Here is a 27,018-nt window from a genome sequence, read left to right as displayed (position 1 = left end):
GCAAGTTTCTCTGGTACCTAGAAAGCCAGTCCTCTGGACCATCGCCGGCACACAGCCTCTGGCAAGCTCCATGCTATGGGTTCTAGGTCATGTTCCTGTGACATCCACCCCCTCCCCAAAAAGGTGTCAATATCAGCCTTGGGGAGGGGGCCTTCTTCTGAGTTCTCAAGTTCTTCCTTGCTCACTCTCTGTCTGGTCTAGACTTCGTGGCCACTTTCTGCATTTGCTTCTCCTGTACTCCTTAGAGCCCTTTCTCCCCCTTTTCCACCCACCCCTTTTTTGGTAGTTCACCACCTTTTACGCGATAACAATTCTTTATATTAAATTTTGCCTGTTCAAATTACCGATGTGGTCTCTGTCTTCTGATTGGACCTTGGCTGAAAGGAAAGAGACAAGAGAAAAGCCACCTGCAAAACAAATTAGTTGCTATTCAACTGCCAACTCATGACCAGTACCCTATTCCCTTTGACACTCTTTAATATTTCTGCTTAATAACTGATTTTATTTTAGTATGGATTACATCAGACATTCCATAATCAGTGCTGAATAGTCCTACCAGCAATACTGAATTGAGTACAAAATAAGTAAATACCCTTTTATGCCTTATAGTATAGAGGCATTTATCCACTCAGCAGAAATTTATTCAGCATTGCTAGCATGCTTGGCACTGGAGTGGGTGCTAAAAAAAGAAAAGGGCATGATACTCAGGCCCTGCCTTGCAAGTTTGCCAAGGGAGGCAGTACGTGGGTGTGTGAAAAGTTAACCAACAGTGCAATAGAGTTTGCCATTAGCATTTGTATTGCTTCATATTTCTAAACTAAGTAATGTTGCAGAACAGCAGTATTCTGTTTTGTACAATCCGTTCAGATTTCTAAGCATATGAACATTCATTTGTCTTTTCAATTGTTCCCCATTTTCTCTGCATACACAATACTCGCTGGTAAGAATTTCAAGGGCTGCAAATTGGTAGGTCCTCTGTAATCAATGAAAATAGTTTACGACACTAGATCATTGAAATGGTGTCTGAATATGCACACTTTGGGACTTGAAGAAACATTTCTTTCAATGTGTACATTACTGGAAGCCAGCTGTGCGGGATGAGGCAGGAGTGCTTTGTGCAATATCATTGGTTTGGAGAGCGTACAGCTTTGTGTGAAGTGATTCTAGTTTTGGAAACTTTATGCAGACAAGATTCATGGAGCCAGATTGAGAGTCCGGTGTCCCTTCATAGATGTGCACTATACAGAATGATATTTAAGATGTTCCCTTCCCAGAATTGTTCTAGTGAGTCCCTTGAGTGGAATTGTGTGCCTTTCTCCGTGCAGTTCTTGCAGAGAAGTTAAAATCACAGGGACAAGGCAGTGCCTGGGCCGTCTGGAGCTCTGAAATGTTTCTGAAGGCAGTGCTCTGAAATTCGCTAGACCAGCCCTTCCTGGAGCCTACTTGGCGGAGCGCTAGTCCTGGAAGATGCTCGGCCTTGAGGGAATCCTGGGAAGTGATTTCTAGTCTAGAATATCCTCCTCCTCTCAGAGGCAGACGGCACAGTTTAGCATCACAAGGGCTCTCTGATAAGTCCTGAAATGAAAGGAACCTGTCATTTTCCAATATGGTATTCCTGAGATATTGTTCACCCTGGACCTGGACCCTTCTCCTCTTCAATATCGATTGTCCCACTGAAATACTGTTTTCCCTCCATGAATTAGGGAATTTGGCTGTTGTTTTTGCATATCTTTCTTTAAAGAAGCCTTCGCCTACCTGTGTCTGTGTGGGTGTGTGGGGGGGTGTGAACCCATATGGCTTTTAAAACAGATTTTTCATGGCTCCTGCCATCCTTAAGAATTTGAAGGATTGGGGTAAATTGTCGTGGGGCTGGAGAGGAAACCGTGCATATGGGGAATAGGAATTATGACACTGTAGACAACACCTTAGGTTATATCAGCAAGACCATGAGATTGGCCTAAGGCTTGAGCCCTCTCCCACCTGTTTGTAGGTGTGACTTCTGGCCACAACCACTTGTTCTCTCGAGGCCTTTGTTGCCAGATGTGTTATATGAGATGATCACTTGTTCTTACCTCACAGGGTTGTTGTGGGCAAAGTGAGATAATGACCATGGATCACTGGGTGTACTGTGAGGGGCGCTGTAACCTCAGTAGATACTGACTGTTACTCTTGAAAAAGAAGAGATTGTGGCCAGCATTTGGGATGGTTCTCTGCTGATCCCCCCTGGGCATGACAGAGGCGGTGACTGAAATCATTTTGAACTAGGTTGGTAGAGTAAAATGAAAGAGATTATAACCGATACCAGCTTAAGCCAGAAGCGTTACCATGTCCCCGAGATGTGTGTGTGTGTGTGTGTGTGTGTGTGCATGTGTGTGTGTGTTGATGTCTGTGAGGCGGGTTCCTTGAAGAAAGGGCAAGAAAAACAGTAGCTCTCCCTGCAGTTTGCTTCTCCAGACTGGCATCACATGTCCACTCTTGTCCCCTCTGCTGTGGCGGCTCTTCCAGGGGCCACTTTGGGGTGCAGTTCATCAGGTCTTCTCTGCTTTTCACTGCGAACCATGTCACCTCAAACCCTATTCCAGTACAGAGAATCACATGCATCACAAGTCATAGGAGAAAAATAATGGTTCCTGTCTGAGAGCTGATTTCACTCTGGGCCCGTGTGGGGAAACAGCATCTTAAAGTTCTGCAAAACATTGCCTTGTTTTCCTCGTCCAGGTCAGGGGGAGGCCGGGCTTGCTACAGTCCACTGAGATATTCAGCATTGGCATTTTCCGCCCCCAGTCACATCCACATGGGAGGAAAAGGGGATTAGTGGCGTAGGAATGTGGCCTGTTGCCAGCAACCGAGAAGTCATGCTCTGGTTTTACAACCTCTGACCTTGTGTCAGAAAGGCATCGGCCGATTGGAAACCAAGGCAGCACTATTGCTACCACTTGCCCGGGTTTGTCTTTGCCAAAAAACTTGCTTGCTGTTATATAGACATTTATTCATTTATCATTTATATATTTGATATAAACATACCAAATTTGATATATACACAAATCAGAATCGCAGAAGGCACACACGTCATGTTTGATGTATATACGAGTTTATCAAAACTGATATCTACGAACATATCAGCATTTGAATACGGTGTTTTTTCAAAATGCAAACAGATTTTTTTCTGGTTCTAAAAATAATCATGTTGTACAAATTTCAAGCAGCAAGAGGTTCCATTAAGGAGAAGGGGAAAATGGGACGCCCTCGATGCCAGTCTCCAGAGAGAATTGCTGATGTTTGCTCTATCTGTCGTCAGAAGTTTTAAAAGCATTTATGAATAAGCGTTACCCAAATAGGATGAGACTCTACTATAAAGTGGTTTCTACACTAGTAATATTTCATAGTCATGTCTTGATGTTGGAAGACATAGATTTTCCTTATCCTTTTTAAACTTCTTAAGTGCTACACTGAATGGTGATACCATAATTTATTTAACTAGGTAGCTATGAATGGATTTTTTGTAGTTGTTTCCAATTTTTTTTATGTAATGAAAAACACCAAAGTGTTGTATTCATATCTTTCTGCCCATATCAACTTATCCAAGTTTTTTTCTTTACCTAAGTCTTAGAAGCAGATCTCCTGGGTCAATAAGTGTGCCCAGTATTAATTTTGAAAGGCTATCACAGGTTATACCATTCTAACAAATATACCTGTGCTCCTTTGATAAGTTTCTCATCAACATGGGGCATCTTTGATTTGGAGGTCGTGATTTTAACTCACAAGGTTCTTGTGCTATTTTTCAATCTCATTCTTCCTCATTTCTATCTGTATAACCTAGTTACTTCACGTACTTCAACAGTTTAAGTTATATAAGAAAGTCAGTAGGAAAGAAAGAAATGTTGACCTCTAAACATACTAAATTAATTTTTAAAGTTACTATTTTTTAACCCAAAATAAATATGGCAGTTTATACACGTGGGCTAGTATTAGTGGGCATAGCTTTGCTAAAATGGGATTCAACTGAATGCTCCCATTGTACAGAGGCACAAAGCCTGTAGATTTTCAGGCCATCAGGAACATAAAGATTTTCAGCCATCACGTGTGTCTCCTCTCATCGTGCTACCTCCTGATTATTCCTTACCCCAGTGCCCTGACTTCCAACCAGACAAAATTTTAATCTCCCTCCGGTTTCCTAGGAGGTGTGGGATATATGGTATCTAAAATTGATAGATAAACCTCCTTTTGGTTTATCTTCTCAACACTAATGCAAATGACTGAAAATCACAAACGAAAAATTCTCTTTCCCTCAGGAGACTAAAAAGAATGTTCATCTTTGGCACAGACTCTCAACTAAAATTTTGTTCTGTAGTTCTGAATATCAACACATTTTCAAAGGGCTAGGAATATAAGCAGGTGGGTTACCACTGTGTGAAAAGTGATAGATGATGGAGCAGAGACTGTGAGACTTAGGTTTGCTCTTCATCAACGTCTAAACCCAAAGAAAAGAAATTAGTATGTCACTTACATATGTGCTTGAAGTCAATGTTATTAATTTCTCTTTATCCTCTAAGAATTTCAACCTAGATTATAGCGTGTAATTGTACCAGGCACAGTATTGATGGGTCCAAGGCGCCTTCTAATAGTGGGAGAGAATGTACGTGGGAGAGTTGTGCAAAAATAAGCTTACTGTGATGTTTTTAATTAGCCAATCACAGTTTTATTGAAAGCAACTTTTCCCAGTATATCATATTATATATATCGCACTATTATAATACAGAAATAACTGGTGTTTTGAGGTGCTTATCCAATGCCTGGGTGATCATCTCAGTTTTCATGACAGCTATAAGAGGTTACTGATGCTTCATTTCAAAGTTGAGGGAAATGAATCTCAAAGTTAAGGGACTTGCCCAAGTCAGCCAGGTAGCCAAAACTCAAACCTAATGTTCTGCCCGACTCTTGTTAAAGTCCTTGCCCTTGACAGTAATGCTCTCCTGACTGCCATGGTCAAGGCACTGATTGAGAATCAGTCGTTGTATGGGTCATGACTTTGGTACCATTTGAATAAAGGTCAAATTCAGTGTCATTGCTGTGCTGCCTCCTGTCCTGAAACGTTGCATCCCACCCTGATGTACTTTCTTGGCTGAAGACCTTCTTTCCATAAAACTGCCTCAAATTGGTGATGGTTTATATGACAGAGAAATATTTTCCCACTAAACTAGCCAAGTATTGGATAAATAAGGCATGGTACTTTCATGTGATTGGATTCTCTACAGCAGTGAAAAAGAACAAACTACTGCTACATGGAACTTGGGTGAGTCTCATAGATACAACGATGAGTGAAAGCAGGTAGAACAAGAGACTGGAGTGTAATCCATTACTGTACGTTTGTAATATTGAGATATCTTCTGGGAGTGGGTCATAAGGGAGCCCTCTGGTGTACTGGAAATACATGTCTTCACCTGGACTGTGCTGTATATATACATGTGTGAAAATTCATACAGCTGTACACTTAAGATTTATGTACTTTATGGTTTTATGTTATATCTCAATTAAAAATCAACATAAAAAGTGAATCACAACACACATTTCATCCAGGGCCTCAATGTCTATGGATGGGTCATTTATCCTATGGACCTCTGCATCTCAGAGTTGATGCCTAATGAGACCTCTTATTGGCATCTAACTTACGTGTGGGTCAGTTATCTGACAACCTTGAGAAGCTAATACACAGGCAGTAATTTAAAAATAATTCTGAAGTTTCAGAGGAGCCAGTTTGTATATCACTCCACCCATACACTGAAGCACATGTACTACACTCACAAGAGAACTCTCCAGGGCTCTCCCTTCTAGTGACACTTAGCAAGGGTGTATACACCCCGAGACTTTGGCCTTAATAGAACCTGGTCACCCAATTATTATTTAAAAGGACCAGCTTTGGGACTTCCCTGGCGGTCCAGTGGTTAAGACGCTGTGCTTCCACTGCAGGGGGCTCAGGTTCAGTCCCTGGTCGGGGAACTAAGATCCCATATGCCTCCTGGTGCGACCAAAATAAAATAAAATAAAAACTGAAAGGACCAGATTTAATCATTTACTAAGGCTTAGATTGTGTTGAAGAAGGCAATAAAGTAGACAATACCTTTTTCAAAAGTTTTATCTGAAATTATAAGGCAGTTGGAGAGCGTAAGGGGACCTCTCCAAGTTCACTGACAAACTGCTCTTTGTGTCTCATTCTCTATACTGTTCAGCCACCAATTATCGCACTGCGTCATGCATCACAGTGTTGAACTCTGCAGATTAACGTTCGAAAATAACTCGCACATTTCTCAGGGCACCCTTAGCCTTTGGAATTACTTTAGCAGTGGTACCAAGATCTGAATAACACACCACCTGTGAAAAACTGTCTAGATTTTGGACGATTTTCATGTGATGTTTACAGATAGACACAGTTCGTCTACGATGCCATAAAACTGGGGCAGTTTCGTGCCATCATTGAAAGCCTCCCAGCCTGGGATTTGAACCTATTGTAACAACCGTCAATCAGTCAGTCATTCCCCAAAGGTTTTTTGAAGGCTTAGCGTGGGAGAGGCTCTGGACTTGCTGCTGCAGTGCCTCTTCAAAACAAAACTCGAAGTCTCGTTAACATAGTGTTAATACTATAACTGCTGATACTCATATCATATAGCTCACAGGCTTTGAGGACATTACAGACAGAAAATTTTCATTCTCTTTTTTTCTTTTTTCTTTTGTTCATCTGATAGATACATCTGCACTCAAGTATATTCTAGTTCAAGCATTGGAACTTACTAGATGCTTAGTAAATATTTGTTGAGTGTATGAGTTAGTGAATTAATGAATGGGTGAGTAGATGGTGGAAGGGATGAAGTTTATCACTGATAATGTAACAAAAAATATTTACTATTCAAAATGTATTGAATTCTTCGTACGTGCTTGGCACTGTGCTGAGTATTTTATGTGGATTTTGTCTCATTTGACTGTCTCAACAGCTCTGTTCGGGAAATACTGTTAGTATCTCCATTTCACAGATTGAGGAAACTGAGGCTTAAGGGAAGTTAAGTAATTCATTTGCCTAGAGCTGGGATTGGCAACATTTTCTACAAAGGGCCATATAGTAAATATTTTTGGCTTTTCAGGCCATGAGATGTCTGTCTCAACTGCTCCACGCTGTCTCGTAGTGCAAAAGCAGCCTCAGGCAGTGTGCAAACCAATAGGCAGGGTTGTGTTCCAGTAAAACTTTATTTACATACAGAGTCAGTGGGTGGGATTGTCCCAGTGGCTGTAGTTTGCTGAGCCCTGTCACAGCTCATCAGTGATGGAACTTTGATTTGAACCAAGTCAACGTGACTTTGAAGACTGTGTTTAATTGGGAGCAAATTAGGATCTGTTAAAAAAAAAAAAGAAGAAGGTAGGAAACTTGCCTTAGCAGTCCTTTATTAATTCTCCTCTTCCTCCTATTACTATGTTGTTGTTATTATTATTATTTGCTTTTGGCTTGCACAACCTCCAGAGTCCCTTCAAAGAAAATAATGCCAAAGCCCATCTCAGTGTAATATCTGGTCTCTAAGCTGTGGGGAGGAGTACCTGTTGTCAGACACATCCTTTCATCTTACCCTTGCAGGTGCACTCTGGGAAGTGTGTATCATCATCCACTGGCCCAGAGTGATTAAGTTACTTACCTCGGGTCACACAGCCAGCATACAACCAGGGCTTGAATCAGATTCTTTGGACATAAATCCCAGAATTCTTTCAGCTCTCTAGATATCCTGGCTAAAGTTTTCTTTGAACTCTTTCTTCCTTATTTCTTTGTCCTTCTTTACCTCTTTAACAGCTACCTGTTTTGCTTTTCAGAAAACATCTGGGGCTTCCCTGGTGGCGCAGTGGTTGAGAATCCGCCTGCCGATGCAGGAGACACGGGTTCGTGCCCTGGTCCAGGAAGATCCCACGTGCCGCGGAGCAACTAAGCCCGTGAGCCATGGCCGCTAGGCCTGCGCGTCCGGAGCCTGTGCTCTGCAACGGGAGAGGCCACAACAGTGAGAGGCCCGCATACCGCAAAAAAAAAAAAAAAGAAAACATCTGTTAGTGCCTACTCTCTGCTGGCACTAAGATAGAGCTGGTGTTATAAAATCAAATTAAATAAAATGTTAACCAAATTTTCAGAAACAGGGACCTGATTGAAATAAAAAGGGGTTTATTTGGGGTTTGCTAAGACTGCAGCCTGAGACACAGAATCAAGAAGCACTTGACTTGTGTTCCACTGGGCTACAAAATGAAGGAGGCTTCTCAAGGCAAAACCCAGTAAGGTTACAGTTAGTTACATGAGTTGTTTATCAAGAATTATAACTGGAGCTGGCAAGAAGTAAGGGTGCTTGTTAAGCGAGGATTGGTTGGGAGTTCGAAAGGGTTGCTTAGTCACAAGGGGGAGAACTTACGACCATCAGTTTGCAGCTGGCAGGTATTATTCTGAATATGCCTGGTGGTGTCCATGGCTCTGGGACAGTTCAAAGAAAGTTCAGGTTCTCAGTGGTGCAGGGATGTGTCTGAGACCAGATCCTCAATGAGAGCCCGATTCCACTTTTTTTTGGATTTTATTTTATTTTTTTTATATGGTAGGATCTTATTAGTTATCCATTTTATACATATTAGTGTATATATGTCAATCCCAATCTCCCAATTCATCACACCACCACCACCACCCCGCCGCTTTCCCCGCTTGGTGTCCATACGTCTGTGTGCCGATTCCGCTTTTGTATGCCTGAACTGTGATTACTCCATTATAATTTCAGTTCATCATTGAAAGTTTGAGCCCTGACTTCAGGGAGCTCTCAGCCCAGTCAGGAGGCAGGTGTTTAAATAGGTCATTAAAGTGAAGTGTAGTAACTGCTGTGAAAGAGCAGGTGTCACAGGTGGTACCTTGGTGACACCTGGAGGGGATGAGGACCTCTGACCTGCTGGAACTTCAAGGACCCTCCAGCCTGGTTTGGCTCTAATGCACCGACCACCTAGGCTGCACCCTGACCTTCAGGTGTTGACAGGCAGAGATTGGTGCTTGCAGGGAGCGAAACAGAGTGATGGTTAGCAAACACATGGGATGGGCCAGTTTGGACGGGCGCTCAGGGGAGGCTTTGCGATGGAGTCATATTGAACGGAGGTCTGAAAAGTGAGAAGCTGCCCGGCATAGAGCTGAACGAGGAACCTTCTCGGCAAAGGGTCAGCGGGGCAAAGGCCTGGAGGCAGTGAAATGCTCAGGGTGTTTGAAGAAGAGGAGGGAGGCCAATGAGGCTGGACTGTAGTGAACCTTGGGAATAAAAAGAATTATTTGTATTATATTATTACTGTACTATAAGAACCTACAGGTGGCCTGGGCCCAGATCTTGGAAAACTTTTAAGCAGGTCTGTGTTGTGATTGGATTTACTTTTTAAAAGATCATTCTCAGTGACTCTCAGACTCACCTAGAGAGCTTTTAAGCACCCAGGCCACACCTCAGGTCAGTGGGAACAGTGTTTTGTCACTGTTGTTGTGTTTTTTTCTGAAAGCTGATTAGAAGGGATTCCAGTGGGCAGTCAGGGGAGAACCACTGGTGTAACTGCTGCGTAGAGAAGGACTTCCTGGAGGAAGCAGTAAAGAAAGCAGGGAAACCCGTTAGGTGAGGCGGTCAGAGGTTGTTTAGGTTCAAGGTGGTGGTACCAGGCCTAGGCTAGGGTCAAAATGGAGGAGCTGGCAAGAGGTGGTGGACAAATTCAAGTTATGTTGAGGAGGTAGAATCTTCTGGACTTTATATTTTTTTGCCTGTGTCGGTTCCTAGTTGCGGCACGCGGGGTCTTCTTTGAGGCACGCGGGACCTTTCGTTGTGGTGCAGGCTCTTCATTGCAGCGCGTGGGCTTTTCTTCTCTAGTTGTGGCGCGCAGGCTCCGGGGCGCGTGGGCCCTGTAGTTTGCAGCACGCGGGCTCAGTAGTTTTGGCACGCGGGCTTAGCTGCCCTGTGGCATGTGGGATCCTAGTTCCCCGACCAGGGACCGGACCCACGTCCCCTGCGTTGGAAGGCGGATTCTTCACCGCTGGACCACCAGGGAAGTCCCTCTTCTGGACTTCCTCTTGAAACATATGTAGGTGGGGCAAGAAAGGGAGGAATCAAAATAATTCCAAGTTTTGGCGATTGGTCTACTGGGTTGAAAGATGGTACCATTTTAATGAAATGAAATGAGGTCATGATGGACTGAATTTAGGTCGGAACCCCCATATTGTTGGTCTGTCTGTAACCAGAAGTAGAGTTGTATTTATGTCTTTGTGTGTGTTTGTGTGTACCTAGCCATGGTGCCTCTTTGGGGAAAGAGTGGCTCTACCTACATTTGTAATGAATCTTGGACCTGTTAGTTACTGGGCTAAACATTCATTTAATCCTCTTAACCACCTTGTGAGGTTATGGGGGAGTAATCTCCATTTTACAGATGAGGAAATTGAGGCACAGTGGAATTGTAATCAACTTTCCCATAATCACACAGCTGTGAAGTGGAAAACTTTTGAACCTGGGTCTACCGACCTGGTTTCAGAAACTCTGCACTTAACCCCTGCACTAGTCTTAGAAACCCAAGTTGCTTTTTCAGGTGAGTTCATCACATTCAAGTACAGGAGATCCACCTGCATTATTTCTCAGGAGTGACTTATTCTCAGGTTATTGTCAATGGCAGTTTTTATCAGATATGTTTCTTCCTGCTTAAATGTTACCTGCACTTACACCCCACTGGGGCCGTTTTTTTTTCCAACTGAGCTGCTGGAGGCATTGCAAAATCCTGAGTACTGCTGCTTAAATAAGTAGACTACATGCTCTACGAAGAAGTCATATTATTTTCTCAAAGAAGAGGAAGTTGGCCCAGTGAGGCAGTGATTACTGGGAACAAACTTTCTGGTTTTCCATTTTGTTCTGCTGTCAATGGCACGTTCTGTCAATCAAGGCCTGCTGGGAAAGATTTTGTCTTTGCTTGTTGCAATTTAATTTTATCCTCTGTTGAACTGAGGTGCATTTTAAATACAAAGCTGAACTGTTAGGTTAGCATTGATCTGTACCCTCCTTGAGATGGAGCTGGCCTTTGTTTAGACGTATCACTTGCTTAAAGGGAATTTCTTTAATTTGTGGATTTGAAGACATTGGTCCACTTAAATCATTTTTTTTGTATCCCCCTAAAACATTGTTTACTGAAGGCTCTTTAACCAGACAGCTTTAACAATGTCTGCTGAAAACAGTTTTCACTGGTTTCTCGGTGGATGAAGTGGGATGTTTGGAAGAGTTAACACGGTGATTTTAGAGCTCAGTGACAGGGAGCATAAGTTCCCCTTATAGTATCAGGCACCAAAGCCCTCCCATGAGTGCATGATTTAGAAAAGGAAATGCCCTGTGAGGTATTGCTTGGGAGAGTGGATTGATACTTAATCAGTCTTCAGAGACTACACTATAGGAGCGATCATTCAGTGCTTCAAACGAAGCAGAGAGTAGAAATACCCCCTCCAAAAGAAAAAAAAAAAAAAAAAAAGCATTGGGGTGTGTAATTAGTTTGCACTTGGCTTGCTTGCTATGAGTCAGAAATAACAGCTGCTCACGCCTGTGCATTTTGCTGTGCACCTTGCCCAGGGACAGCTTTCATTAAGAAGGCGTTAGGTTTGGTGCTGCAACTTGCTGGTTTTCTGTGTTTGCTTAAACAAAAAAGCTACTGAAAACTCTTTGCCCCAGAGTTGATTATCAATGATTATGGGCTCCGCTTGGGGGTTGCTGATTATTTTTGCCACGTTTCCCCGGTTGGAACTTGGATTCTAAACATAATGCTTCCCCTCAAACTCTAGAAGCTGTGATGTACCATAGCAGCTCAGGTCTAAGAGCGGTCAGGGTTTATTCAGAAGGAAGGGGAGTACCTTTTAACAGGTGATGCAGTGTGAGGACAGTGGTGAAGTGTGGATCCTTTACGGAAGCCAGGGCTCTCATCCCCTCTGTGGGAGCTAGAACTAGACTCTCAGCTTTGTAAGGAGAAGCACTGACATGTCCAGTATCATATCTCAGTGCTCAGTTCTTGACATGTGAATATCTACTGCTGTATAACAAATTACTAGAAGCTGAGAAGCTGAGACACACATTTCCCATCTCACAGTTTCTGTGGGCCCTCTGCTTCATGGTTTCTCAGAAGGCTGCAATCAGGGTGTCAGCCGGGCTGGTGTCTCATGTGAAAGTTCAGCTGGGGAAGGATCTATCCCACTCCCACTTTAGGTTCTTGGCAGAATTCAGTTCCTCCAGGGCTGTTTCACTGAGGAACTCAGTTTCCCTTCAGTTCCTCACCATACCTACCCATCTAGCATGGCTATTTACTTCACAGCCAAGTAGGCACCAGGCAGAGTCTGCTAGCAAGATGGAGATGAGAATCTCTTGTTACCTCATCACCGAAATGACTTCCCTTTACCTTTGCCGCATTCTACTGGTTTAAAATAGGCCACTTGGGACTTCCCTGATGGCACAGTGGTTGAGAATCCGCCTGCCAATGCAGGGGACACGGGTTCGAGTCCTGGCCCAGGAAGATCCCACATGCTGCGGAGCAACTAAGCCCGTGAGCCACAACTACTGAGCCTGCGTTCTAGAGCCCACGAGCCACAACTGCTGAGCCCGTGTGCCACAGCTACTGAAGCCCGTGTGCCTAGAGCCTGTGCTCCGCAACAAGAGAAGCCACCGCAACAAGAAGCCCACGCACCGCAGCGAAGAGCAGCCCCCGCTCGCCTCAACTAGAGAAAGCCCGCGCACGGCAACAAAGACCCAACGCAGCCAGAAGTAAATAAATAAATAAATTTATAAATAAATAAATAAGTAAAACAGGCCACTAGATCAGCCCAGCCTCAAAGAGTGGAGATTTGTAGGGCCTGAATACCTGGAGTGGGAACCATTGGGGGATATCTTAGAGTCAGCCCGCCACAGCATGCCGTAGGCACTCAGCATTTATTTGTTGAGTGAATGAACCTAAGAGCTGGGTTCTTATGATTTGGGCTAAAGACATCCGATCATCTTTTTTTCCCCCCTATCACATACTCTTTATATAAGATGAGCAAGGTTTGTTTTAATATTTTATATATTAAATTATATTAATATTATATACCTATGTGATATTTACATAGTCTTCCCTCATCCTTCGTAATGCCACGTGGATGCTAGGTTACTGGACTTAAGGTTTATCCAAAACGACGCCCTTACGTACTCCTAAGGAGGAAGTTTTTCAAGGGGACGATCAATCTGGCAACCCCTTTAATACGATACGCTTTGTCTCTCATGTTTCTCTTGCTGCATATGTGGTGGGGATTTAAAACAGTGCCCACATCGTGCTTTCTGGATTCCGAGTCTTTTGTAAATGGAGTGCCCCGAGCAGCGTTTTGCTTGGAGGGAATGAAAAAGCAAGGATGAGGGTTCACATCTAATAATGTGTTTTAGTTGAAGGCCCTGGCTACACGTGGAAACAGTCAGCTCTGCTTTCTCCCCCAAGCCTTTGATATTGTTGGGGCTTTTCAGTGCGTGGCAGGATTATTAACAAGAGAAAGTCAACATTGTCCAGCATCGGCCTCACTGAATGGAGAGAAACTTGCAGGCGAGTCACTCAACCTGAAATAAGCTTCTCTTGCCCCAGGCTTCCCAACTTTTTTGTTGTTTGTTTAATTCCACGGTCATGACAATATCTGTGTGAAATGGTTTGTGCTGTAGCTTAAGACTCTGGGTCACGCTTTGCTAGGTAGGTTGGAATTTTTTTTTTTGCTTCTTCCCCGTTCAAGAGCAACCTTTACATTGAGAAGACTGGCTGGGGTGGGACAGGCAGGCTCTGGGACCCTGTCCTGAACTGCTGGAAACGCTTCCCCACTGTCTTCTTGGCTCTGAAACACAATGCATTAAAAAGACAAAGAAGGACAAAAATCACCATGGAGGCCCCTATGGAAGTTCCATTTGTCAGATGCCCCTGTCTGCCCATTCCCTCCCTCTCTTCTGCTTTGGCTTTGAAATTGAGTGTTGAGTGAGTCCAGAGGCAGAGGAAGTGGCACTGTATACCTAGCCCAAGGCAGTTTGATCCTCGTGAAAATGAGAAATCACCTGTATTGATAAGAGGCATGACTGCTGCTGGCAGGATCTGCACTTGTGCAGATTTGCTGCTGGGCCTTGCTATCACCCTGCTGGGTTGGTTTTTCCAGTAATAGACTCTTCCAAGGCGAGTCTGACAATTAAGTGGTAAATCCCCTCGGGTGAGCTGCAGAGGTGTGGGCAGACAGATAGAGAATGGTCAGTTTAAGAAGACCAAGAGCATTCAATTCATTTCTTCTGTGGCCTTCGCTGGCCGTGCATTTCAATTCTCTGGAGACGAATAACTTGTGAATTGACTGGTTTCCACGAATATTGTGAATTAACAGGAAGTAAGCCTTGTCCATGCGCAAGTTCCATTGGAAACGAGGAGGGCAAATTCTATTAGCATTTATAATTGTGTTGCTTTTTCTTTTTTTTCTTTTTGTTTTTTTTTTTTTGTGATACGCGGGCCTCTCACTGTCGTGGCCTCTCCCGTTGCGGAGCACAGGCTCCGGACGCGCAGGCTCAGTGGCCGTGGCTCACGGGCCCAGCCGCTCCGCGGCATGTGGGATCTTCCCGGACCGGGGCACGAACCCGTGTCCCCTGCATCGGCAGGCGGATTCTCAACCACTGCGCCACCAGGGAAGCCCGTTGCTTTTCCATATTAATCCCTTCCCATGGCTGAGGAATTAGGAATTTTCTCCCCTGCTGATGGAAACCAGTCCCAGGAGTGTGTCCTGTCAAGTGCTGGAATATAGATGATTATATGAGACTGTGACCTTCCCCTCTGACGGGAGCTCTTCCTTCTCTAGTGAGATGCCTCTGTGATATTTTGCATCTCTGTAAGATTAGGCTTAACTACAATGGTGGAAATTCATTCTTTGAAGTTAAACCAAACCTCCTGGCCAGAAATGCATACTTGGTTACTTGCTGTTACTTGATTGGGAAGTGAAAATCCTTCATTTCATTAAAAGTCCTACAGCCTTACAGAGCTCCTTCTTCATTGGCCATTACACCTTCTGGATCCTTTCTCTCTTTCCTCTTTAACTTTATGCCATGGCAGTTTGGGCTGGTAAATGCACTGACGCCTCTGATTCCACTGTTTGCAATCCCACTTCAGCAGTGACGGTCCGGAGAGAATAGAAAATGTTATTGCGATGTCAAAAGGGAAAAAAGAAATTTCTGTGTTAGAAACTGAGACGATAGGGTGTACAAGAAGAAAAGTCATATTTCTGAGCATTCAAAAGAAGAGCCAACCAAAGAATGATGTTTTCTGTATAGATTAGTGGTTAGTAGTTTGATTCTCTTATCGTCTTTTTTTTTGTCAAGATTTATTTATTATGTATTTACTTGTTTAATTTATTTTTGGCTGCGCCGGGTCTTAGTTGCGGCACACGGGGTCTTAGTTGCAGCACGCGGGATCTTTCCTTTTGGTATGCGGGCTCTTCCCTGTGGTGCTCGGGCTTCTCTCTAGTTGTGGTGTGCGGGTTTCCTCTTCTCTAGTTGTGGCCCACAGGCTCCAGGGCGCGTGGGCTCTGTAGTTGGCGGCTCACAGCCTCTCTAATTGAAGGCGCACAAGCTCAGCAGTTGTGGCGCGTGGGCTTAATTGCCCCGCGGCATGTGGGATCTTAGTTCCCTGACCAGGGATCGAAGCTGCGTCCCCTGCGTTGGAAGGTGAATTCTTTACCCCGGACCACCAGGGGAGTCCCATTCTTATCTTCTTGAACATAGACACATTTCTAAAATGATTGGCAAGCTTTTATTTATTAATAAAGTAATCTGTTTGGTGCTCTGTCTCTGGAGAAGCCTTAACTGAAATGCAATTTTGTAAAACAGCCAAGTTATGAATGGTTTTTGCCTGACGGCAACTTGAACTAAAACCTGGTGAGTGGTACCCAAGGTGTTGAAGTCAGAATGAAAGAAGCTGCAGCATCCTTGCTACACGGCTCTTTAAGTAAGAGCTGTGGAAGAAGAGAAGAATCAGATCTGATATCAGACCTCCTAAGAAGTGCTTGCCCTTGTCCTGATAAACACTTTAGCTTCTGAATGCACAGTTACCTGCTAACCATCAGCTTGGATGGGTCATCATCTCTGCAATTCAGGAAGGATGTGCAGAATCTCTGGTCCTGCTGTTGGTCACTTTCCCCCACGGCTGTGGTTAACGGTGTAGCCATTCACCCTCAGCAGGCATAAATCCTTTTTCCCACAAGAGGGTATTGGCTGGATGCATCATTTATAGGACCAAAGGAGCAGCTGGCGATGTCAGCTTCAAGGCAGCTAGGTTGTCTTGGACATCCTATTTAGCAGATGGCCAGGACTTGATAGATGGAAGGTTATTAGGATCCAAGTCAAGGGCCACATGGCACAGCGGATGGGAAAAGTAAACGGCAGCACATCCGAATGCAGACACACAGTCTGGTGGGCCTTCTCTGCCTCATGTCATCTTGCTTCAAGCAGGAATAAATGTATGTCTGCCTGTAGAGCCTGGATTACCAACACATCTCTAGAGATTATCAGTAAGTTGGTTACTCAGTTGATAGTTGGCTGAATCCTTATGTCTATTATTTGGGAAAAAAAATTTATGCCGTTTAGATTTCATCAGCATTTATGTAAATTTGGCCTTTTGCCCAAACCTACGTGGTTTCCTGTATTGCTGATGTCTTTTTGTCTTTTGGTTATATCCAAAGACAACTTAAAAGCTTTAATTTCAGAGCCCTCTGTTGCATCTGTATTGGAAGTGCCCTAAGCTCTGTTTTGCAATGAGAGCACAAACTCTGTCCATTTCTTCTCGTCCATTTTAAGCTCATTTTTGTAATTGCTGCCTCTTCTGTATTACTGCATAACTCCTTAGATCTTTAAAGTGGAAGGAAGCAAATTTCAAGAGCTAGGAAAACTCCTCCTGTGGCTTTAGCAGGAGCAGCATATTACAGAATGGAGTAGATGTCAAATAAAACCTAAATTTGGATCATTTGAAATTCGAACTCAAGGAGGTATTGCTTTTAGAGCCAAGTGCACTGAGAAGTCTCAGGGATAAAACTGCTGTTGTTTGACATTCATTTACATTTGAACGTTTGGGTCGGGTTGATGCCCTGTCATATCCAGCCCTTATTGAATGTTGCATTTGTACTCAGCATTATACTCCAAGCTTCATGCATTGCATTCTCATAACATTATGAGATGATATCCCCATTTCACAGGTGAGGACACTGAAGCTCTAAAAATTGCATTTTTTCCCCACCCCTTGGCCTCCTCTACCCAGGGCAGAGACCAGAGTATAAACAAGGGTTGCTGGTACACCCTTTCCGTAGGCATATTTCAAAGCTACCCAAACTGCTTGGGTTATGTCCCTGAATTTTTTTACGTGGCAAATTGGTTGAGGCAGTGAGTGGAAGGGAATATTTCAGTTAGGGTTATGCCTTTCTGGAACAAGCCCACTTATTAACATGCTCTTTGGATTCTAACCCTGAGATTTAGATCCAAGACAGGAACTGGAGAGTAGGCTCTGTGTTATTAGTAAGTTCCTTTGACCAGCCAGTGATCTCCATTTTTCTTTCTCTTTCTGTCCATCTTCTCAACCCCAACCGTATAAACCAGCAATGGAGGCTGTGGCGATAAATGGGCATTGGAGAAGGCTTTTTCATTTTCCAGATTGCTTAGAATCTAGGGTCAGGCTCTTGAGCTCAAATGAGACCAGGACTGAGTAATCAGGCACAGAGATAGTGTCGTCAGAAGCAACCAGAAATTGAAGGTGGATTAGGTTATCAGCTTATTTTCCTTTTGCTTGGGCTACAGACGTCACTGGTGGATGTAAGTCACAGAGGATTAGGAACAGTTTCCTTGAAGTTTCACATCATCAGATGAGACTCAATGCATTAAAGTGCCCTCCTGACTACAAAACATCCCCCCACTCTTGGGGTCAAAAATCAGTATCGGTGAAATGTTGCCATGGTAGAGGAGGGGTTAACACAGTTTTGTAGAAGCACATGAGTTGATCAGGTTGATGGTAAATGTTGTCCCTTGTGATGGTGGCATCTCGCTGAGAAACTTTCAAGACAAACTTTAAATAAGCAAAGTGTATTGGTTAAGAAAATTATTGATATTATAGCCTGTCCCCATCTTCCACCTCTGTACACAGTCATGAAACTCAGCTAAATTTTGCTCTGTAATCGATGATCCCAGTTAGTTAAAACAAAAATTACTGTGTTACTTTAGGTTGGCTGGTCGGTTCTTCTGGTCAAGGCCAGCTTGGCTGGTCTCTGCAGACTGCAGGTGGTCCATCCGAGGCTGAATGGTCTCAAATGGACTCACTCTCCTGTCTGGTAGTTGGCAGGCTGGTGGGTCTAGAATGGCTTCAGCCTGGATTGCATGTGTCTGCTCTTTGTGGTCTCTCATCCTCCAGTAGGCTAGCCTGGAGTTCCTCACCTGGTGGTTTCAGGGTTTCAAAGATTAACAAGAGAGGATAAACCCTTGCGTTCGCATCCCTGTATAAGCCCCTCCCTGCCTCATATTTGCTGTCCCTTTGGCCAAAGCATGTGGCCAAGCCCAGTTTGTTTGTCTGTTTGTTTTTAATTAAATAATTTATTTATTGGCTGCGTTGGGCCTTCGTTGCTGTGCGTGGGCTTTCTCTAGCTGCGGCGAGCGGGGGCTACTCTTTGTTGCGGTGTGCGGGCTTCTCATTGCAGTGGCTTCTCTTGTTGCGGAGCGTGGGCTCTAGGAGCACGGGCTTCAGTAGTTGTAGCAGGTAGGCTCAGTAGTTGTGGCTCGTGGGCTCTAGAACGCAGGCTCAGTAGTTGTGGCGCACAGGCTTTGTTGATCTGTGGCATGTGGTATCTTCCTGGACCAGGGCTCAAACCCGTGTCCCCTGCATTGGCAGGCAGATTCTTAACCACTGCACCACCAGGGAAGTCCCCAAGCCCAATTTCAAAGAGTGGAGAGGTTGATGTGCGCCCTTGATGTGAGGAGTGGCCAATCACATTGCCAAGGTGCATGTGACAGGGATGGCAGGGGTTCGTGGCCATTTTGCTATTTCCCGCATACATTAGAGTAACTTCAGGTAGTTGAACGGGCATTAACATGTCTCACAGACTGAATCTGGACATGGGAGAAAGAAGACCGTGTTGTTGCCTGTAACTTCAATTTGATATGAGATATTTCTGTGGGCTCTTACTGTGTTCTGTCACTTTTGAAGTTTGGCCATTTACTGGTAGACTCGCTTATCTTGCATTCTTGAGTTGTGTTTCCATGTTTGGTCATGTTTTAAATTTTTTGATTAGTCTATGCCATGATGCGAATATGATTGTTTTTCATTTTGTGGTGTCCTGTGGATGTTTGCCTTTCAGAAATGTTTCGTGCTACAACCAGTGGCTTGAGCTTCCTTTCGGGCAATTTTGGAGCTACACTCATGGCAACTTCCAGAAATGCATCATTGTGATCTGATACACTGATCCTTTTTTTTTTTTTTTTGAGGTATGCGGCCCTGTCACCGCTGTGACCTCTCCCATTGCGGAGCATAGGCTCTGAACGCGCAGGCTCAGCGGCCACGGCTCACGGGCCCAGCCGCTCTGCGGCACGTGGGATCTTCCCGGACCCGGGCACGAACCCGTGTCCCCTGCATCGGCAGGCGGACTCTCGACCGCTGCGCCACCAGGGAAGCCCCCCCCTTTTTTTTTTTTTTTTGTAGTACTTGTAGTGTTTACAATGTAGTACCAAATTCCACCTCATTTTATTAGTCTATAAACATAACCCCATACATAATGACACCTGTGTTTGAATTTAGTCGTAACTCAGGGCTCCAGACATTAATGTGTAATCACTGTTAACTCATAGATCATCCAATCCGGGTTTATTATTCTCAACTTCTGTGTCGTTGGCATTGTGGGCCAGATAATGCATTGCTCTGGGGGGCTCTTCTGAACAGTATGGGATGTTTAGCAGCAGCCCTGCCTCTCCCCACTCGATGCTAATAGCCTCTCCCTTCCACCCTTACTTGCGACAACCAACGGTGTCAGCAGACATGGTCGTATATCCCCTGGGTGGGAATGAGGAGTGAGAGATAGGTAAAAATGCCTCCAGTTGAGAACCACTGCTTTAACTTGGAGACGCTGAGGCAGAAGAGAGAAAGAAATTGTGCAGTATGGCTCATTGTTAGAGAGCAAACTAGGATTGGCAGCCAGACAGGGAGAATCTATAAGGGAGGAAGGGATGTGGCCATTTTTCAGCTACCTTAAAATTTAACCTCAGTTGGCCCTGGATTCATCTGGACTAACCAGGAAACATCAAGGTGGGTCTTGCTACCCATTGAAAGTTTCGTCAGTATCTCAACGTTATTGTGTTAGAAGTGGATTAAATATAAATAACACCCTGGGAAAAAAATTTTAGGAGATATGCTGACCATAGATAATGGATTTGGGGGAACTCTTTATTTGGAAAAAGTTCAACGTACACAAAAGTAGAGAAAATTGTGTCATAACCCTTCTGATACTCATCACCTAAGATCTAAATGATTGATGAATGGCCAGTCCTGGTGCATCTATACCCCGCTCGCTTCCTCTGCTATCCACTCCTGAGTTATCTGAAAGCAAAATCATTTCATTTGTAGCTATTTCAATATGTATCTGAAAGAAAGAACTTAAAAACCAAAATTATAATACGCTGGTGGAATTTTAATCTTCTAGAAAGGACAAGAATGAGAATTTATGCCGAGTAGTATCAGAACATAAGGAGAAGGCGTTGAGGGTCAAGGTCAAAGAGCCTTGACATTTCTTCGGCAGATTAAAAACTCTGGGGGGTGGGGGAGGGGAGGCCCCTGGTGGTCTAGTGGTTAGGACTTGGTGCTTTCGCTCTGGGGCCCAGGTTCAGTCCCTGGTGGAGGAACTGAGATCCCGCAAGCCCTGTGGCACCGCCAAAATTTACAAAAATAAAAATGAAAAAGTAAAAAAATACTCCAGCAGGGAAGGGAGGTTGGAGACACTGTCTCTTCGAGCTCCTTTCCGCTCTACATTTTCCCTGCTTGAGTGGACTCTTAGAAATGCCTCTTTGAGCGTAAGTTAAGGCACAGGGAATCGGGATCCTTAAAAAGGAGAGTAAGCCGGCAGGGAACAGATCCATCTTTAAAAAGAAGAGGAAAAAACCGTAATCACAAAAAGGTATTGAAATATTCAATCACTGATGGATTGCTCTCTGATGACTTTCAATGACTTTTTCGCCGATTGGGGTCTACTTTTAATAAAACAAAGCAAGGGGATAGTCTGCTTGCTTTTTAAGATTTTCCTAGGACTACGGTATTTCTCTCCTGTTCTAATGTATTCTGAGAAGTTTCTTTCTTTTGATTTAGACTTCCTCACTTGGTTTTATTATGTCATAAATCTCCTGTGTTTGGTGAGAGCCGTGGTGTATGTGAGACCCAAGCAGCTTGCTAGATAGCATCTATTTCCCCCCCTTCTCTTTAGAAGATTAAACTGAGACTGTTGTGTCTGATGCCAGAATAGATTTAACCAACCATGTTTCCTTTACATATAGGTCAGTCCAAGAGACAATTCTGCACTGGATCCTATTATCCATGGGCTGAAGGGCGTCGTACATCATGGTAAGTAAGCTGCATACACTTCCTTTTGCTGGGATGTGAAGGGCTAAGGTCTCCACCTAAAGGAATGGGTTATCTTGCAGAGGACGGAGTATGACACCCATTCCTCATCCACTGATGTTGAAGGGCATGAGACCCATTATTTGATGGGTAGAGAGCACATCCATTTATTGCCTGCAAATAGATCTGGATTAACAGTAAGCAATTTGTTTATCATCTGGTACCACTCGGAATGCATGTGTTATAAATCAGAACACCCTAAGATGTACCATTCATACACATTGAACCTGCCAGGTGCCTCGTATCTATCCTAAAATTATTCCCTTTTCAAGTAACTTTTCATTTATGAATTTCTTGATTTGCCCCTCAGATGTAGGGGAAAAAACTTAAGTAGCCATGACAAGTCATTAAACTTGGCCGCACGTGAGCAAGTACTATCAGCTACTAGATTAGAAAATGCTAGGCTGTGTTCTGTGCAGCAGACATCTTAGCCTCAAGCATAAAACGGGGAGAGAAAGTAAGATAGATGGGTTCTGTCTTACCCAACTTTTTTATTGGAGGAATTTCCCTGCAACTTTATTATTGGCGATGCGTCATTACCTATGACATCAGGATCCTCTCATTTCAAAAGTACCCTTGTCACGGGGAGGTGTGGAGATGAGAGGTACTGTAATGATTTGAAAGATTTTAATAATCTAATTAGAATTCCAAAGACACTGACACAAATAGCATTAGTAACCTTTCTACATCTCCCCTTCATCTCCACGGCTATAAGACATCTTCACACCTTTGTGGGAGGATGTCTTTTGACATTAGCCAATTATGCAGAGCTTAACAAACATCTTATCCACTTTCTCTCAGGGAAACAAAACCAGTTATCAGTGTTCCATGGAAGCGGGTAGGATTTTGGATCGTTTTGCTCTTATAACTGTTCAGTCATACAGCAGGTAATAATAATAAACCTAGTGAAAGTAGAAAAATAATGTGACTGAAAATGCCTCACTGAGGTTTTCACTGTAGGAAACGTCCATTGTTTCCCGATTTTCGTTTGTATCTCTGAAGAAATCTCATCACGCAGAGCTGGGAAGTAGGTAGTATGGAAGTTTGCCAAGGGAATAAAACACTTTTGCCAAGACTTAGGCCGTCTGCCCCTTTGTGATTTGATGTTGATAGCAGTCGTGCTGGGTGTGAGACGTAGGGAAATTTGAACTGGGCAGCCTCAAAAATGCACAGAAAGTTGATGTTAGGGGCAACACGCTGTGTTCTCTGAGCTCCTTCCCAGAAGGTGCCCGGGAACTCTCAGTTCATCAAACACTTTCTTGGAATTCCAGTCTATAATATAAATTATGAGGTTGGGGGTTTGAAATACACCAAATGATGGATAGAGATCTTCCTTCCCCCTGACTCTTGAGTCCTGTTTTAATACAATCACCCCACGAAGAATTCTGGAATCTTCAAAACAGGTACCTCTTCTTCAGCCTGAGAGGAAGCACTCCATCAGCTATGGCATTTGAGTGGGTCTGTGTAATCTCATTTCCACAATCGGTTCATGAACTGTGTGCCAGCATAATCATATAATCCTTCCTCATTATCCACAATTAGCCTCTAAGAGGCAGTTATGTGCAGGAAGATGATACCTGTTACTGGGAGGTGGGCAGAGATGCCTGGGATGAGGTTTCAACTCTACCTCCTAATTGAAAAGTCAGAGGAGACCTGCAAAAAATAGTTACTTGCAAAGGAAGTTGACTTCTTTTTTTTCGGTACGCTGGCCTCTCCCGTTGGGGAGCACAGCCTCCGGACGCGCAGTCTCAGCGGCCATGGCTCACGGGCCCAGCCGCTCCACGGCATGTGGGATCCTCCCGGACCGGGGCACGAACCCGCGTCCCCCGCATCGGCAGGTGGACTCTCAACCACCGTGCCACCAGGGAAGCCCTTTTTTTTTTTTTTTTGAAGTTATAGAACTGAACATTTATTTCAGTGTAACAGAGAAATAATTATCCCCTGGGAGGGGAGGGCATATTTCTTCTTTAACACACAAGTGAATGTGTTTGTTAATCATTGATGATATTTGACAGGAAGACGTGAGCATTCCTATTTGTGGGCATGTTTGGTTAAACTTTAGTCTTCTGATAAAAGTCTGCTCTTGGTTTGCTCCCATGCGGCTGGCATAGCCCGAGAATTTTTCCTCATGCCCAGTTCTGGAGCTCAGATCAAGGTTTCTAACGTCTGGCTTTTATCCTGATCATGTTAAGTAACTTACACCACAAAGGGTGCCCAGACATGTGCCAAGCTGAGGTGAGGAACTGCAGAGTCGCTCTGTGAACACAGCAACCTAGCCCGGGAGGGAGTCCCGGCAGTGAGTCCCGGCGGTTCTGGGGGAGAATTCCTTCCATGCGCCATCGCAGGCATTATCAGGGTCTTAGGGTAGAAAGAGCACGGGCTTTGGAGCCGGACAGGCTTCGGCGGGGATCTCGGCTTTGTCATTCCCTAGCTGGAACTATGGCTGCCTCTTTAGCCTCTCTGAGAAAGTTTACTTCTTTATTCAGCAAAAGTGTTTCACGCCCACTGGGTGTGAGCCCTGGGCTGCTGTACTGGTGAAGACAGACAGACACAGGCCAGCCCTCAGGTACCTAGAAGGGAGGTGAATGCCACCCCTTCTCCCTCCAGCCTGCCTGGAGCGTAATTACCCCTTCCAGCCTTTGCATCTACTGCTGCTGGTTCCTCTGTCAGAAAAGTTCTTCCCTCAGCTCAGAGCAAGTGTGTCTCCCTCTAATTATTTCAGGTCTCAGTTTGGATCTTACCTCCTCAGACAGTTCTTTTTTGTTGGCTGCGTTGGGTCTTCGTTGCTGCGTACGGGCTTTCTCTAGTTGTGACGAGCGGGGGCTACTCTTCTGTGCGGTGCGCGGGCTTCTCATTGCAGTGGCTTCTCTCGTTGCACAGCATGGGCTCTAGGCATGTGGGCTTCAGTAGTTGTGGCACATGGGCTCAGTAGTTGTGGCTCACAGGCTTAGTTGCTCTGTGGCATGTGGGATCTTCCTGGAGCAGAGCTCGAACCTGTGTCCCCTGCATTGGCAGGCAGATTCTTAACCACTGCACCACCAGGGAAGTCCCTAGGAAGAACCTTGTATGTTCCTTTAGCTGAAATGGCAATGAGGAATCCGGTCCCACCAGCCAACCATTGGCATTTGGTCAGTAAGGTCCTCTGTGAAGCAGACACCAAGATGGAATTTTAAGTGCAGGAGAGTTTTTTGGCAGGGAGGGACTGCCCAGGGAGGATAAAGAGGAGAGGGGGCAGGAGTGGGTGGGGAGAGTACTGGGACCCCAGTGCAGGTCTGCTACCTCTAGAGAGAGGGAACCTAGGAGGACTGGCTGAAGGCAGCTCTAAGAAAGTCTTGGCTGGGACCTCGGAGAACTCCAGAGCCAAGACTGCCCTTGAGAGGAGTCCTCTGTTGGGCAGCAGTGGCCCAGCCCTACCAGGTGTGGTCATTGGCTAGAGCATCTCAGCGAGAGCAGCCTCCCTGTGAGCGCCGAGGTGTGCCCGAAGGCACAGCAGCTACCAAGCCTCCTCACAGCAGCCTGTCTCTAGAAGGAAGACCTTAGGGGTGTCTCCTGTGGCTGGTCCAGAGGTCACATCTTCCTTCGAAAGACATTTTCCTCATCACCCAGCCAAAAAGTTGATGACTTGGTCCTCTCACTTTTAAGATGCTCACAACTTCTTAAAGTCACTGCTTGTTGCTTTTGTGCATAATTATGAAGTGCCTCATCTAAGTACACCATGAAGCTAGGCAGAGAGAAAGCACAGCACGCACGGACCAGCCCTCCCTGAGTTTGTAGACAGTCAGGAGACACATATGGCTAAGCATGTAATTACATTAAAGAGTGAGGAGGGACTTCCCTGGTGGCGCAGTGGTTAAGAATCCGCCTGTCAGTGCAGGAGAAACAGGTTCAATCCCTGGTCCGGGAAGATCCCACATCCCGCGGAGTAATTGAGCCCATGCGCCACAGCTAGAAGAGGGCCCACGTGGGCTCTAGGGCCCACGAGCCACAGCTGCTGAAGCCTGCGCATCCTAGAGCCTGTGCGCCACAACAACTGAGCCCGCATGCTGCAACTACTGAAGTCCACGTGCCTAGAGCCCATGCTCTGCAACAAGAGAAGCCCTCGCACTGCAATGAAGAGTAGCCCCTGCTCGCCGCAACTAGAGAAAGCCCGCGCGCAGCAACAAAGACCCAACGCAGCCAAAAATAAATAAAATTATTTTTTTTAAAAAAGAGTGGGAAGCAGCAGAAGATTTAACTTAGACTTGGGGATATAGACCGGGCATTGCAGACAAAGTGACCATGAAGACCTAAAGAGTGCACAGAGGTTGTTCAAGCAGAGAAGGGAGTATAAGGTCCCAAGCAGCACCAGCACAGAGGTGGCATGTTGGAGATGCTGAGCCCTGGGACCTTGCTAGTCTTGTGCAGGGGAGCTGGGGAGAGATACCTAGAAACCTCTTGGAAGCAGAAAGTGCTCTTTCTTTTTGTTTATTTTTTATAAATTTATTTATTTTATTTATTTATTTTTGGCTGTGTTGGGTCTTCATTGCTGTGCGTGGGCTTTCTCTAGTTGTGGTGAGCAGGGGCTACTCTTCATTGTGGTGCACAGGCAGAAGCCACCTCATTGTGGTGGCTTCTCTTGTTACAGAGCACAGGCTCTAGGCACACGGGCTTCAGTAGTTGTGGCACGTGGGCTCAGTAGTTGTGGCTCACGGGCTCTAGAGCGCAGGCTCAGTAGTTGTGGTACACAGGCTTAATTCCTCTGCAGCATGTGGGATCTTCCCAGACCAGGGCTCGAACCCGTGTCCCCTGCAATGGCAGGCGGATTCTTAACCACTGCACCACCAGGGAAGTCCCAGAAAGTGCTCTTTCTTAGGTGTTCATTTTTCTATGTAAATTGTGATTTTTACAAACTCGGAAGCATGAAAAAATATAAATAGAATGAAGAGAGGTGATTTGCTATTGATTCTGGTCCTGTCTATCCATTGAGCCATAGGTAGAAGCATTAAAATGTGTCTAATCAGGGATTTTATTTACACTACCACCAGCATACCCTGGAAAGAAAAAGAAATTGTGACTCTTAATTCACCACTCTGACCCAGTGATTCACAATGCTTTTTGTATATAAGAACCAGGACTTGCAAGTAGCCACACCTGATAGAAATATTGGTTTCAAAGAGCTTAGTCTAATTCTAATTTTTTCAAAACCCATTTAAAAAAAATAAACTTGTGGGTCCTCCCTGGGGGTGCAGTGTTTAAGAATACACCCGCCAATGCAGGGGACATAGGTTTGATCCCTGGTCTGGGAAAATCCCACATGCCACAGCGCAA

The 27,018-nt window shown here is 44.8% G+C and overlaps 1 protein-coding gene across 7 annotated transcripts in view; it reads left to right on the top strand.

Annotated features, from left to right (window-relative positions):
* PTPRG (protein tyrosine phosphatase receptor type G) overlaps nt 1-27,018 on the top strand; it is a 741,743-nt gene that overhangs the window by 541,070 nt on the left and 173,655 nt on the right. For all 7 annotated transcript variants that reach the window (XM_059078092.2, XM_059078094.2, XM_059078091.2 and 4 more), the window contains exon 6: nt 21,588-21,654. In XM_059078092.2, coding sequence (XP_058934075.1) covers nt 21,588-21,654 — 67 coding nt within the window. The remainder of the gene's footprint in view (nt 1-21,587; nt 21,655-27,018) is intronic.

Source organism: Kogia breviceps, chromosome 10, assembly GCF_026419965.1.
Source record: "Kogia breviceps isolate mKogBre1 chromosome 10, mKogBre1 haplotype 1, whole genome shotgun sequence".
NCBI lineage: Eukaryota > Metazoa > Chordata > Mammalia > Artiodactyla > Physeteridae > Kogia > Kogia breviceps.
This window is presented reverse-complemented; position numbering and strand designations above follow the sequence as displayed.